Source organism: Mauremys mutica, chromosome 19 (assembly GCF_020497125.1).
Source record: "Mauremys mutica isolate MM-2020 ecotype Southern chromosome 19, ASM2049712v1, whole genome shotgun sequence".
NCBI classification, from domain to species: domain Eukaryota; kingdom Metazoa; phylum Chordata; order Testudines; family Geoemydidae; genus Mauremys; species Mauremys mutica.
The window spans coordinates 8,496,883-8,510,891 of NC_059090.1; the positions used below are offsets into that span (position 1 = coordinate 8,496,883).

Genomic DNA, 14,009 nt, shown 5'->3' on the forward strand with positions numbered 1-14,009 from the left:
GCGGGCATGAGGCTGTGGAAGGAGCAGACTGCAGGGAAGCGGGCTCAGTCCATGTGCAGCTGTAGCACAGACAGGGTTTGGAAGCAAGAGCAGGGCTCTGTGAACGATGACTACACAGATCCCCAGACTAAATACCCAGCACATGCGGAGAGGGCAGTAGGGGAAATGGGGTAGTGGGCACGGAGGCTGGTGCTTTGAAGTCCTCACAGTCCCTATGTTGACTTGGCCCTCGCCCAGTGAGGGAGGCCCTTGGCCCTCACACTGAAGAAAAACACAAGCCATTAGGAGTTCAGGATGCCCCAAGAGGCCCATCCTGTCTTTATCAAAGGACTGGGTGGGTTTTTCCCCAGTTAATAGTTAGTTTCCCCCATTTTCTGGTTTCTCACGGTTAGTCCCTGAGCTGCTGACTAGTGGGCATCTCTCACCTGGGGCCCTCTTCTGCCTGGGGTACCCAGAGATGTCCCTCTACTGCACACTGGTGAGCAGCATTCAAGATGCTCTACTATAGAACAGGAGGTGGCATTCTAGGATGCAGGTTTTTCCTGTGTAACTAACACTCACCTTTTCCCATCACAGGTTGTGAAATATGGTCCTGTGCAACCCCCACCTGAGCCTTTTCAAGGTAAGCAACTGATGACATTCGTACACATTAGATACTTTACAGGAAATCCGTGCTGGGGAGCTATGCCTGGAAGCTGGAGTCCTCTGTGTATCTCCAGCACGGGCATCTACACTACCCTGCTAAAATGCCTAAACTTCGACCCAGCAGGGTCACTGGTAGAGATGAGAGGAAGATTAAGCCTCCATGGCCATTGGATCCTGGCCAGGATGTCATTGCAAATTGTGACGTGGACACCTGTTCTTATAAGAACCATGTTGCCATCAAACTGCTCATTTTGGAGAGCACCATCAAACAGCTGTCAGGTGTTAACGATGTTCAGTCACTACTGACCTGGGTCAAATCTAAGCTGGTGACTAATATGGGAAAATCTCCATAGCCCGCTCCTTTGGGACATTCAGGATGCCAGGGAAAACCTGAAACCCCTATCATCATCCAGGATGGAATTGTTTTACAAACACGGGGTCGGAATTTATCCCCGCTTTAACGGCAGCGACAAATTCTGGACAAAAGTAAATTCTCATTTAAGCCCCCAAAATTCTACCAGGGGATGCCACAGGATGGAATTAAAGAAACAAAACCCAGAACCAATTCTTTGCTGATGTCCTTTCAGCATTTCAGGGCAATGGAGATCACTACTGTAACAAACAATATTCTATTCTTAAATATACAGAGGAATAACTCCCTTAAGTCAGTTTTTTGCAAATGAGTTGCATCAATTCATTGGGACGCTAGCATTCCACTTTATCCATATTCATGCCAGCATTTGCTTGGATTCTATGTGAATGGTGCAAGGACTATTTTGCTTTTAATACAGTATATTTTTTTTTTACTGTAGCCAACAATCTCAGATGCTTAACCCCTTTCTTGCTGGACTATCAATGCATTACAGCACTCAACCCAGTGCCTGAGGCTGCTAACACCACAAACTCAAATTTAAGTCAAATCTTGGGAAAAGCAAGATTTAAATGTGAACTTGGACAACACATTTGTTCAGGGAGGGCAGGGGGAGTTTTGCTATTGATTTCTAAAGTAGCAGGATCTGGCTCAGAGTAAGGTTGATAGCGACAGCAAGAGATGTCACCCATGGACCAGTCACACGGCACCGGGGCACCAGTTCTCTGCCCTCCTTTTCCCCCAAGGAGGCTCCACCTCAGACCCCTTTGATTTGGAACAGCTCTGTGTTCTTCTCGCTAACTCCAGCTGATGTTAAAAAGAGCTACATGCACATACCCATTGAACGGGGGCCCATTCCCTCGCCACGCTCTATGTCCTACAAGCCAAATGAAATAGATCTGCTCTGATTGACATAACTGCCCAGCTTGCAAAATGTCCAAGTGCTCAAAGCGTTGATTGCTGAAACCAAATAAATGCAGGCTGTCCTGTCAGGTGTTTCAGCCACTAACATGGAAATATACACCTTGCATTTAATTGTGAAGCACCTTCCAACCCACTCTGCCAGCTCCACACCTCCTCCCACTGCGTCACAGAGACGTTACTATTCCAGACACATTCATTCTGTGGCCTCTGCTTGATACCCAGAGAGGGTTTTTATAGCTCCTCTTTGAGGGAAGAAGCAGGATGGGGAGAGAGGATTATGTGCAAGCGGATTTAGTTTTGCAAGGCAGCTTGAATAACGAACAGGCCACCAGATGGCTAGTGTTACCAGCTGAAAAGTCAGTTGGCAACCATATCGAATTCATCTCTGTGCAAATCAACAACGTGCTGTGTGGTGCAAGAACGCAGAGTTAGGGCAGCACATTGGCAATTTCTGGGCAAAATGCTAAGGATCCCAGGGGCCTGGGCTACTAACATTGGAAGTACAAAATAATCATAATCTGTCTGATGTTTCTCAAAGTTCACTCCAGCCACCCAGACATTATCTTCTGGATCCCAACAGCAATCAGTTCCTGTACCCTATGGTACTGTGCCCAGTTACCTCTGCAGCTCTCTTGGGGCGGCCTTTAGCCTAGTTTAACTAGTATAATCCCAAATCCAGTCGCAGGTGCTTGTCTACACTTGTGCTTCCTAATCAGTCAAGTTGTCAAGTTCCCAGTTTAGACAAGGCTTAACCACGTTACGGGGGAAGGCAATCACGAGAATTCATTTCTCTCTTGACTCCATCAGCTGGAAGGAGGAGACAGCACCTGCTGAGAGTGCTAGCATGCCTCCACCTTGCAGAGCCACTGCTTTTCTTTCTTTAGGAACACGTGCTTAAAACTTGTTATTTAGCAGGAAACCTGTATAACCAAAGCTGCTCTACCCAGCGTGAGTGTTAGTGAAGAGCAGAACTGAGCTATGAGGGATCACACCGGATAGAATTCTGCTTATCTGCATTTTAGAAGCATCATGCTCTGGAATTCATTTTCCTCTCCCCATTGTTCTCCACTGCTCACTCTTCTCATATCTCACCTTTAAACCCCCCCCTCTTGGATTTAGCCTCAGGCAAAGGCTAAATCACATTCCCCTCTCCTCCCTGTAATTAGTTTACAAGAACGCTTATCTCCATTATTACCCCTTTGAAATTACAGCTTCCTTTACCCGCTGGTCTCCTCCTGCCACACTGTGCCTTGCACTCTGCATACACAATTATGCCAAGCATTTGTTCATTATTTAATCTCTCATTGTAAAGCATTGTGAGGCGCTTTGTGTGAAGGATGCTAGATAAAAAGTAAATTAAACTGAATTATTGGGCTCTCCAACAGAGTTAGAGAGAGTAGACACAGAGCAATGTACAGTGTAACTCAGGTTCAGGATCACCCTGAATCATTTGGAAAGGAGACAGTGGCACTTTGAACATGTTCTACAAGACAGCAGTAAAGCCAGAGACCTGGGGATTTATTACACTGCACAGGCTTGGTAGTCTTCCTAACTTCATCCGGGATATAGACTGACCCATGGATGTTCTAGCGAGTCAGCTAATGGGAAATCATGAGATGATTTTCAGACAAACTGCCCTTGAAGTCCATGGGAATTTTGCCCAAGGAAGCAGCTCCAGAGGTGGTCCCCGGAGACAGAATTCAAACAACCTTCAGGTACTATATGACTTCCTCTTTAGAAAGGGATTTAGTGCAAAAATTTGCAAGGGTCTCACACAGCCCTGGGAAGATGCAGCAACAACCTTAATCCCTACCAATAGCAGGCCATCTAATTCAGAAGTGCGATCAGGTCTGGATTTCTGACACCAACAGCCCAAAAGTCCAGGTGTGAGGGATAGTGGAGATTCTGCTCAGAGGTGTCAGACTCTGGGCTCAGGCTAAGAAACTTGAGTTTGGATTTTGAAATCCCATAAAGTTTGGGTATTGAGTTTTGGGATTCCAGTCCTGGCTCCTCTCCAATAGTGACATTGCCCTTATGTTTTGCGTTTTTGCTTTCAACACACAGCATAAGCCAACAATGCATCTATTTTATGGTTCTAATAAAATGCTTAATGTGGCTTTATATGGTGTTGGTTCTCTCTTTTCCAGTCATTGATTTTGCTTCTCACCATGATTAATGTGTTTACTGGTGCCCAATTGTATTTTTTATGCATTTCCTCTAAGAAGTTACTTGCCTTGTTGTAACTGCAGTTCTTGGAGATGTGTGGTCCCCATTTCTAGTCCATTGTGGGGTCCGCATGCAGTCTGTGCACCTGAGACCAGAGAATTCTTGCAAGCTACGTCCATTGGTCCCTGGCTCTGCTTGTGCTCCGTGCTGAGGGTATAAGGGGCAGTGCATATCAGTTCCTTCTCTTCTGTGAATCCAGTCATGATCCAAAGCAGAGGGGAACAAGGGCAGGTAGTGAAATACAGATATCAAATCATCATCATCAAATATTCATAGTCTACTGAGGATCATTGCGCCAGCCAGAGTCACAATGGTTGATGGTGTCACACCAGGTATCATGTAGTGAATTTCCTACATCTGGCTCAATCCTGAAAATCCATGAATCTCTGGGGCAGACCTGTGTGTGCAGAGCTGTCCCTTGGGTATGGCGAATCGGGGCAACGCTCCTGGCTCCGCCCTTTGGGGGGCCCTGCAGGGCGGTGTGATTAGCTGGTGTGGTCGGTCCCGGAAGTGACGGATTCGTCACTTCCACACACACCCCCACCTGGGATGGCCCTGTGTGCGTGGCTCCAGGTCGGGTTAGGGTGTGCACCCCTTCACACATTTATGGAGAGACTGGGAGCATGGTGGCTGGTGTGTCTTTGGCAAAGTGGCCAAAGAGCATGCAAAGTTGCTGCTGACTATAATGAGCAACTGAAGGAAGGCCAGATGTCTGCGAGACTGTGGCATTTTACACAAAGTCAAAGCACTTTATGCTCAAGAGTTGGCACTGATAACATATGGAATGCCTCTAGCCACTGCAGGCCTGTCTATAGGAGGGGTCAGGTTTCTGACTGGTAAAGCCATACAGGTAATACACAGGTTTGATAGATCCTGAACTTGGTCTCAGAGCAAAGATGTTTTTGCCTCCATAAGTGAGATATGGGTTTCATGCAGGAGGTGGTGAGACAGTTATTGGAGGATGTTCAGTTTGCTGTGACTGAACTCTGCTTACAGCCTAGTTAGATGAACTCATCAGCACTCTCCATGGTACTCAACCCCACCTGCACCAGGGGTTCTGGTGGCCTAACTCGGATATTCTGGACCTTTGTTTTCTGCCATGAGACATTCAACCACATAGTGCAGTCAGTGTCTTGCAGACCTTGGAGAGCAGGGCTGATATTTTCTGTCTTCTCCACAAGCAAGGCGGCATCGTAAGCATAGTGAGCACATCTTGACCAACCTTGAGTCCAATGTATGGAGCAGCAAATCCTAATATCCAGTCAATAGCTTGACAGGCTAGTGTTGGGGCGAGAATGCATCCCTGCCACACACTGAGGTTGTGTAGGATGTGAATCAACGTGTGTAGTCACACTGGTACTGGTGCGAAGATTTAGCAGAATATCTGGAACACCAGCTCCTTCCAGCATGAGCCAAAGTACTGACCCATCTATCAATCAAAAGCTGCTTTGACGTCAATATATGCCACACAAAGAGGGCGGTTGATTCTCAGTGCAGCTCAGCCAGAAGCTGGAAGATAAGGACAGTATCCATGGCCGATCGTCCAACAGTGAAACTTGATTGCTGTGAATGATGTCGTCTGTTAAGGAGCAGCTGTAACCTACCAAGCAGAACGTGAGCGAAGACTTTTCCAGGGACCAGTAACAATGAGATCTGCTTGTAGTTGCCACAGTCAGTGCAAGATCCTTTGCCCTTGTACGGGGCTACTCTCCTGCCAGCTTTCCATTCTGCTGGCACTCTGCCTGATGCCCACACGTTTAAGAATAGTTGATGCAGGCTGATCTGAATGGTTCCAGGGCGCTTTTGAGCAGCTCACGTGGAATATGATTGGATCTGGGCTCAAAATGCATCCCATTACGCTGTCTTAGGGTTTGTCTACACGAACAGTTCATGTTTCAAAGTGGTGCAGATAGAAGTGCAGTAGGGAGCTTTTAGTGCACGGCGGCAGGGTCCATACAGACTGTTAGTGCGGAGCTGGTAGCGTGAGGTCAGTTTACACCCCAGCTTGCCTCCCACTGTTTGTATAGACAAGCCCTTCGTGGGTGAGATGACAACTAGTGGCTAGTCCCAGAGACTGTAGCAGCCGGCTACTTACTTACAGTTAAAGGGGTGCCCTGTTTAGCTCATGTGGTAGGAGCAGATGCTGACAATCACCATTTCTGGCTGTTGTGTCTGTAAACATGCAGCCGCAGTTTGTTAGAATTACATAAAGGTAGCCCTGGGAATGAGTTTTGGCAACTTCAGGAATCCCAGGTAAAAATGCTATACTTTTAGGTAGAGATTTGGAAAGCCACAAGGGATTTAGGCACACAGCTCCCAATAGTTTTCACGGGAATTGTCTCCAAATCCCCTACATCAGCTTTGTAAATCTCAGCCTCATAACTAGCCCCTGTAATCGCGGTTTTGCTGCAATTGCTAAGTACAGGATAACCTCTCCAATCCCAACCTGAGCTCCCACAACCACCTGGTGCAGCAGCATCAGTTGGTGGCAATGTTCAGACTGGGGCTGTCAGGTGCAGGTACAGTACGACAGAGTGTTCGGTTACTGTTCTGCTCGGGATGTCGTTCCCAGGGATCGCCGTGTGAACCATATTTGCTGCTTTACAGAAGTCTCTGTCTTTGCTTTGCACCTCGCACGGTGCTAGCGACAACCTGAAACCTCAAAGCAAGGAAGAGCTGACGCAGCAGTGATGCCATGGCGAGGAAGAAGGTTTTGCTATTTGCCACACTAGTTACTGCAGCTCTTCTCTTTGCGTCTCTGAAGCGCTGAGGAAATGTACAAGTCAACTACACATTTAGCAAATCCTGCCCCTCAAACATGCTTAGAGCTAAAGGGACAATGGAACCAGACACTCTATTGCCCGAGAACAGTCATCCCTGTGCACATGCAGTGATCCACAGTATGTTGCCCCTGAACGCAGACCAGTCCCCCTCTATTAAAGTAAAACTGTGCCCGTTAGGTGCAGACCTGCACTGCAGGCAGCATGGAGTGGCCAATGCCCCAGCGCCAGTTCCAAGCTACAGTGCCAGGGAGACGCAATGCCTCCCTGATGTACCACCTCGTACTAGATTGTAAAGTCCACGCCCCTCAGTGGCAGGCCAGTTCTGCTAACTCAAGTACGGGGCGAGGGCTGTGACCTCACCTTTTCCCACCCAACAAGGCACAGTCAACCTGCACAAGGATCAGCCCTGATCTGGCCTGTAAGGCATAAAACATCCATCTAATGACTGTTGCATCTGCAAATGAGAGCTACCGCCGCATGTGCCATTGCACACCCCAGCTTTGGAAAACCAGCCTTCTGCTCAGTTTCCTCCTGTGTCACACGAGGTTAACACTCAGCACAGGGTATTCTGAAGCTAAGGGTATGTTTTCGCTGCCAGAAAGGACTGTTTGTACAGCAAGATAGCTAACACGGGATCTCACTGTAAAATCCTAGTGGAGACAGGACAAAAGTAGTTTTTACCTTGATGTGGCTTGATGAGGTCAACAATGTGCCCCCTACAGCAAGGTAAAAAATCTCTCTCTGCCTTGAACACGAGGATTTTACAGCAGGACGCCTGGCTTGCTGTAAAAGCAACAGTGAAGTCATGGCCTTAAAGCAACTGGTGTTTGTCAAATGCTTTTGGCTCCTCAGCTGGAAGATGCTCTAAACAGGTGAAGTATTATGGCGATTGTAATGTCAGCGAATGACTGATCACACGGCAAGGAGCCAGGGGAAATTATTCCCTCCCACCAGCACATCAGTAGAAAGCATCTGTGCGAGAGCCAGAGTTTGTGTGTATGGGGGTGGGGGTGTGAACTTCCTGCTTCCATCATTCCTGTGGATGAAAGAGACTTGGAAGTTTTTTTCTGCTTGTTTTTTAGCTCAGGAGTATCATGAATGTCAAGTCTTCTCCTCTTGTTTTGCCATAGGACAAGAGAACAGGGGCAGGAGCTTTCTTAGCTCTTAACTGATGGGCCGGGGGCGGGTGGGCGGTTGAATCTCTCCTTCCAAGCATATGAGCTAACTAGATGTTAACAAAAACAAAGGCCTGGATCCTGCTTTTGTCCCGCACCCCCAGAGCAAGGGGCTCTAACGTTGCTATAGCCAGCTTCAAGACGACCCTCCTTGTGTAAGGGCATCATCCAGTGGTGCAGAGCTGGTGTAGGCTGAGGGCCTCCTCTGCTGCCACTATTCCCCACCCCTGCTGTGGTTGGTGGAAGGGGTGTGACCAAGGAAAAGAGGATGTGGCTAAGGTGTCCATATGTGCTGCTGATCCCCAGCTGTCCTAGCATCTCCTTTAGGGCTGTTGGTTGCTGGTGCAATTTAGAGCAGCAGGAGGGATGCTCTAACTTACAGTGGGGGACCAGTCTGGCTCTCTGAGACCCAGGACCAGGGGAGTATAAAAGGAGGCTTTAAAGCCAACTTTACTGCCCTTGCCAAGGCATGCTGTGTGCTTCTCAGCTGGAGAGGAGAATCTGTGCCAAAGACTTTCAAACAGTGCCTAAAAATCTCTTCCCCTCTCAATTATTCCAGTTTCACTTCCTTGGTACTTGTGATTCCCCCCTTCTACTAAGTGTCCAGTTGTCCCGAGTCTTCCAGAAAAAGTAGTGTAACAAGAACTGAAGAGTGGAAAACAAGCAGACTTAAAAATAACCACTGAGGCCTCCATAAATCGCCTCCATAATCCATTATACAGCAGCAGAAAGGAGACATCTTCCCTGTACACTCCCCCCGGCAATACACCACCTTTTGTGCACTACACACCACCTTCTGCAAGTCACCTCTAACTGATGTCAAGGGATAAAGCCAAACACTTCTAAAAGAACATTCTCTTAAATGAAAGCCAATGCAACTCTAACCATCTGGCCCCCTCCCACCCCGGTTCAGGACACCATGTCATGTGAGTCATGTGGCCAGGGGCTGGGTCTGAGCTTTGCCTCCCCAGCCATTCTGGAATCCAGTCAGCTGTCTCCCTAATGATGCAAACACCCTGATGAAGGGACAGCAAGAGAAAATGTTTGTCCTTATCACCTCTTCTAAAGTGGAGCCATTTGCAAAGACTCAGTAGGAGAGTTAAGAGTGGAAGACGCGACTGTCTATCCTTATTAACTCGCGAGGTCCAAGTGGAGTTAACAAAACATTCATAAAATGATCCACTCTGAGCACACCGAGCTGGGACCCAGTGCTCAAGAGCTCAGAAAACAGGAGGTGGATGGAGCATATTTGACGTGAGAGAAATGTTTATAACTAGAAGAAAATGTACTTGGCGGCTGCTACTTTTCAGAGGTCCCTTTGCTAAGAGTGAAAGTATTAGTGCTTAAAAAAATAGTTTCCTTCACAGCTCAGCTTCCCATGCAAGAACTGGCTGCAGAGAAGTCCTAGTTCTGTATTTGGGACATCAGCCTGGTGCCATTGTGTCTGAAAGTAGGATGTCACAAGTACAGCATGATTCACAGCTCTGCTACAGGATCGGGGGGCGGCAATGCTGGCTTGAATGGCACCCAGCAAACCCAGGAAGGAAAATTCTGTCAAGGATCTGAAAGTGTGCAACCCCTGTACACAGGAGTGTGTGAGGTTTGGCAATTTCCGAAGAAGGAAGGTCCTTGTTGAAAGCAGAGAGACCAACAAACTCTTTGGCATGACGAGAGCAACAAATGGAGACAGAGAATTATGTATTGTAGGTAACCTGCCATCACTTACCATACTGAGGGTGGCTTTATCCCAAGGACTGAGGCTCAGATATTTCCTCTGGCGTTCCTGAAAGTAAATGGCACAAGAGGTTTCATTGGGGGCTAGAAGTGCTCATTTTAGATTTGGAGAAATATAGGAGAGGCTTGTTGCATGCCAAAAAGCCAAGCAGCACTTTCTACCTCTCATGGAAGGGAGAGATGTAAGTGGTAGGGCAAGATTAACTGCCCTCTACTTCTAAATCTACCCCTCACCAATGTTCTCACTCTAGTGGTTTGATGTCCAGATGTCAGCTACTACCTGTCCCTTCACAAAGGGTCCAGAAGGGTCAGAGTGTTTCTTTCCACCTTGTTACTGTGATATTTATTGCTCAATTTTCCCAATTAGTATTCACTCTGCTGCCACTGGCATTTGTGCCAGGCAGCTGTAGAGCAGAGAGGGTCTCAATACACAGCTCCTGGGTTATCGCCCGGACTCCTTCAGTGGTCTGGCCCAAGGCACAACCTCTCTGCTCATCTTCCCCATCTGGAAAATGGGGATAATACTACTGCCCTGCCTTCCTGCTGGGAGGGAGGAATTTTTAAGATTAAAATAGCAGGATGAACAGCGACCCTGCATGAACTGACAGGTGCTGGTTGTACAGAGAGACTGCGTGAGCACAAGGCAATTTCTTCCCTACCCCATGGTCGGCAATGCTCTGGGTGTGGAATCCCAGTCCCTAGCCTGCTCCCAAGCATCCCACTGGACAGAATGCTCCATCCAGCTGGAGAACAGGAGAGGTTTTGGCTGGCATTGGACAGCAAGCTAAATGCAAGACTGAATTCTAGAGAACGGGCCAAACTCAGGGGTGGTGGGTGTAACATGTCAGATGCAAGTGGCTAAGTCATGCAATTTACGCTGATCTTCCATTCCAAGTGTTGGCAGGAGAGATGCAGCCTACAACATTCGGGGATTTTGGCCGGCGCAAAAGCATTGGCATGAGAAGGCACAAGTCCTACTGGAGCCAATGGGGGCTGTGCCTTCCTACAGCAGAGCGGAACTGGGCCCCCAGGAGGCTTGGGAATGGTCTGGGTGCAAGGTGAAGTGCATGAGGGTGGCTGGATTTATTTTACACCCTGTTTTTAGTGGCTGTTCTAGCTACACCCCCTTGCTGGTGGGTTCCTCTTGTTTTGCATCCAACAGCTTGGTCCAAGTTACACACAGAGTCTAACACCCACCCTGCTTCATCAGTGCTAAAAACTAGCTTGGGAACTCCCACAACTGGTACATGTGCTTACTCCAAGCTGTATTTGGCCCTAGGATTGTGAAATAATTCCCTCCCCCACCAAAAAAAACCCCAAACCAAAGAACTCCTTCAGTCTAAGAAGTTTGGGGGTGGAAGTGAGGGTTAGGTGCGTGAAAAGTTTTGCTTGAATGGAAAAATGCCATTTTAAATGTCTCTCTCTGGTGGACTCAGCAGAGCAACACTCTCTGGTTTCTAACTGCCTGGTTCATCACTCTGGAAGGCATTTCCCTCAGTGATATGCCCAGACCAGCCAACTGGGAACACAGAGAGGACTGGGTAAGGAAGCCTGTGCCATGTCTGTTGCGGCTAGCCAGGGACCTCTTCCCTTCCTATGAACCAAGAAGCCTCTTCCACCAGCACTTGCTGTGGAACCTCATGGGCTGGGGGAGAACATTATAGTAGCAACGAAACATACAGCGGTGCCCCTTTGTCATGCTTTGGCTATGGATCAATACAGGATGGGAGACAAAGCTGTGATCCGGCTTCAGGGAGTTTACTAGGGGACACACACACACTTATTTTTTTCCAAAGCCGTTCTGTGACTAAGGGCTGTCTATGGTTATGAATTAGAATGAGCCTTTCAAAGCCCTGGTGTTGCTCTTCAGATACCATCTTCAAAAGAGCACCACGTGAGAAGACGTGTAGGCCTATGCACTTTGCTGCCCACGAAGTGCTGTGGGACATGCGAGTCCTGTGCACGCCAGTCCCATGGAACTGAATCACCCCTGCTAACTCTTGTGGGGGAGGCATGGAGAGGTGGAGTTTGGAGGGAAAGTGAAGAGTGAGAGAGAGCAAGAGAGACACCCTTCCACACACACACTTAACGAAGATACTAAATGTCAAAATATCCTGGCGTGCTCATCATTTAGGACCCAATCCAGTGAGGTGCTCAGTGTGTCCAACCCTCATGGTCTTCATGGGGACAGGAGGGCAACTCAGCACCTTGCCAGACAGGGCCCTTAGGAGCAGAGACCCCCTCTGGCTTTCCGCACCTTCCTGCTGAAAGAGGAGAAGGGGTCCAGGCGCTCTTCGTACTGGGTGGAGTAGCGGAGCTCCGTGTCGTCACTGCTGCCACCCTACAGGAATCAAACAAGAAGTTAGCTTCCTTCTCCTCTGCTGACAGCTGGGCTGGGCAGCACAAGAGTTACTTTCTACACAGTCCTTTCCTGGGGGCAGATGGCTCCCTGCAGCACCGTTCACCCACTGGAGATCTCCATTTCTGGGGCGAGCCATGGACTCTACATTCATTCCCAAGCAACGGGGAAGCAGAAGACTTAGCCAGGCAACTTTCTTTGCTCACCCTAATTAATTTTTGTAATTAAAAGGGGCACCTTAATTAATTAAGGGCATCCCGCCAAGTTTCTTGCCCTTTGCACACGTGCACACATATTTAGGCTGGAGAGCTTAAAGGAGACTTTATAAATCTGAGCACGAGAAATGTTTTAAGTGGATTCAGCATCCTACCCTATAACTGTTCGGTTCATTCCTTTGGGCAGAAGCTCAGGAATTGGATACTGGGCTGGAACACTGAGCCATTGCAAACTGGGGGTAGATACAGCAATAATTATACACCTCTAAGGGCTTGGCTGATCTTATCCCCACTTTACAAATGGGGAAACCAAGGCACGGAGACATTAAGTGACTTGCCCAAGGTTATGCAGAGAGGGCCTGATTCTCCCCTGCCTGGCCCCCGGTGATAGACACTGACCCCAGTGCAGAGTGGGTGTAAAATGCTTCCTAATCAGGAGAGCAACTCCTTGCACAGGTATGAATGACTGGGCAATGTGGAAGCAAGACTAGAATCCAAGTCTCCTGGCTCCAAGCCCCACTCCCATCACCCCAGACAATCCCTGCTCAACTACACACATGGTGGTAGCCTGTGCAATTCTGTGCACAGGGTAAAAATTCAGTCCTACGGCTGAGTTGATCAGTGCTCCAAAGTTGGACTTGTCTACTCAAGCAAAGCAGAAAAGGCCATTTAAACAAAACCCTTTTGTTTACCAGCAGTTTTGTGTTTCCTTTGTTCCTGTTTTAGGTAAATAACAGCATCTTACACCACCCACCTCCTCAGCTGCATGATAGAACAATGAAGTCAGAATTATCTGTTTGCAACACCACAGAATGTTCTTGCCATGGAAATGCTTAGGATGTCTCAAATCCAGCATATTATCCCTGATGGATCAGGTAAGAGGGAGAGAGGAGCTCAGGGGGGAGGAAAGCACTATTTAAACACACATTTATTAGTAGCCAAAAGGACAAGGGAAATTGTGAAAAACCCCTGAAAGGGGGTGAGAGATGTAGATCTTATTTAAGCACGTTATGTTCTCAAGCAAGCTACATCCTGATCTCAAGTTTCTCCCAGTATGGAAGTCCCCATTTCATAACCTTATAGCCAGCTCTGGATTAAACTCACAACGAGCACTTCTTGAAAGCCCTATGTGAGGCTACAAGTCTGCAAACTGTGCTCCAGTTTATTAAAATATCATCCAGATTCCAAGCCCGCTTACTGATTCCTCCTCCTGACAACAACATTTGATGTACCCAGGTAAAACAATGACCTCCTCCAAAGCGTTTTAGCTCATACAAATAGTGCATAGTGTGGACCCAGAGTCAGTACAATGCATTGGATCTTAGGGCATGTCTGAATGGATCATTTCCATGCATTGATATGCGTAGATTTACTGATTTGGTGCTAACTTTTCATGCTTTGGTTCCATTTGCTGCTCTTGCTTTTGGATTTTCCCACTTTTTTCCTTTGCCACTGGGGGGTTTAAGTAGGCTTAAAACACAGGAACTAAAAATGTAGTATCCCCTACGGTGCTGGAGTTTGATGCTCTGTCAACTTGTTCTATTTATGCATTGGTGTCTTATGATTCCATATCTGCCT

At 47.8% G+C, this 14,009-nt stretch overlaps 1 protein-coding gene and 1 long non-coding RNA gene across 5 annotated transcripts in view; one reads left to right on the forward strand and one right to left on the reverse strand.

Annotated features, from left to right (window-relative positions):
- Positions 1 to 14,009, forward strand: part of LOC123352896 — a 90,002-nt gene that overhangs the window by 65,669 nt on the left and 10,324 nt on the right. For both annotated transcript variants that reach the window (XR_006574315.1, XR_006574314.1), the window contains exons 3-4: positions 577 to 622; positions 13,158 to 13,306. This is a non-coding gene — a long non-coding RNA (uncharacterized LOC123352896). The remainder of the gene's footprint in view (positions 1 to 576; positions 623 to 13,157; positions 13,307 to 14,009) is intronic.
- The window catches only part of CUX1 (cut like homeobox 1), a 417,182-nt gene that overhangs the window by 11,413 nt on the left and 391,760 nt on the right, over positions 1 to 14,009 (reverse strand). For all 3 annotated transcript variants that reach the window (XM_044993433.1, XM_044993434.1, XM_044993432.1), the window contains 2 exons: positions 12,115 to 12,198; positions 9,850 to 9,906 (listed from right to left, as the gene is read on the reverse strand). In XM_044993433.1, coding sequence (XP_044849368.1) covers positions 9,850 to 9,906; positions 12,115 to 12,198 — 141 coding nt within the window. The remainder of the gene's footprint in view (positions 1 to 9,849; positions 9,907 to 12,114; positions 12,199 to 14,009) is intronic.